General features: G+C 57.3%; 1 protein-coding gene across 1 annotated transcript; it reads left to right on the top strand.

The window, feature by feature from the left end:
* Positions 1–6: 6 nt before the first annotated feature.
* On the top strand, positions 7–724 carry LOC115069095 (cytochrome P450 2D28-like; the record flags this gene model as incomplete). Its single annotated transcript, XM_029560320.1, has 3 exons — positions 7–145; positions 425–566; positions 669–724. Coding segments are annotated over exons 1-3 (333 nt in total), but the record flags the coding sequence as incomplete, so codon positions are not given.
* Between the last annotated feature and the right edge of the window lie 4 nt (positions 725–728).

Below are 728 nucleotides of genomic sequence, written 5' to 3'. Positions count from 1 at the left end.
ATTTCCGGAGATGGCAGACCAGGCCCGCATGCCCTTCACCAATGCTGTGATTAACGAGGTGCTGCGGTTTTCTGACATCGGCCAAGTGCTTTTGCCACGAATCACATCCCGTGACATTGAAATCCAGGGCTTCCTCATCCCCAAGGTAGGCCTGGGCTCTCCTACTACAGCAAGGAGAAAACACATCTGGATCACTACAACCCCTGACACACTGACAAGGCAGACCTGGGTGCATATACAATGCGGCCATTGCCCAGAGTCCCCAGGGAAGTGGGATGACAAATGAAGGTGATGAGAAGCGCTGGCCTGAGGTTGCATGAAAGGGTCCGGGTGTGTGCAGGTAGGGGCTGTGCACGTGAACTTAGTGACCAGGGTCTTGGTGTCCCCATCCTAGTCTGTGCTCACACCATGTGTCTCCTGTCAGGGCACGACACTCATCACCAACCTGTCCTCAGTGCTGAAGGATGAGACTATCTGGGAGAAGCCCCTCCAGTTCCATCCAGAACACTTCCTGGACTCCCAGGGCCGCTTTGTGAAGCCCAAGGCCTTCATTCCATTCTCAGCAGGTGGCTGGGGTTGGGGGCTGGATTCCTGCCTCCTGCCCAGGGTGCCTTGGAGGGAGAAGCCTGTATTAGGCTCAAGCTGACTGAGCCCCACTCCACCCACAGGCCGCCGCTCATGCCTCGGGGAGCCGCTGGCCCGCATGGAGCTCTTCCTCTTCTTCACCT

Source organism: Nannospalax galili, unplaced genomic scaffold (genome assembly GCF_000622305.1).
Source record: "Nannospalax galili isolate Female #2095 unplaced genomic scaffold, S.galili_v1.0 C48064149, whole genome shotgun sequence".
Lineage (NCBI taxonomy): Eukaryota > Metazoa > Chordata > Mammalia > Rodentia > Spalacidae > Nannospalax > Nannospalax galili.
Note: the sequence above shows the minus strand (reverse complement) of the source record. Positions and strands in the feature narration are given on the sequence as shown.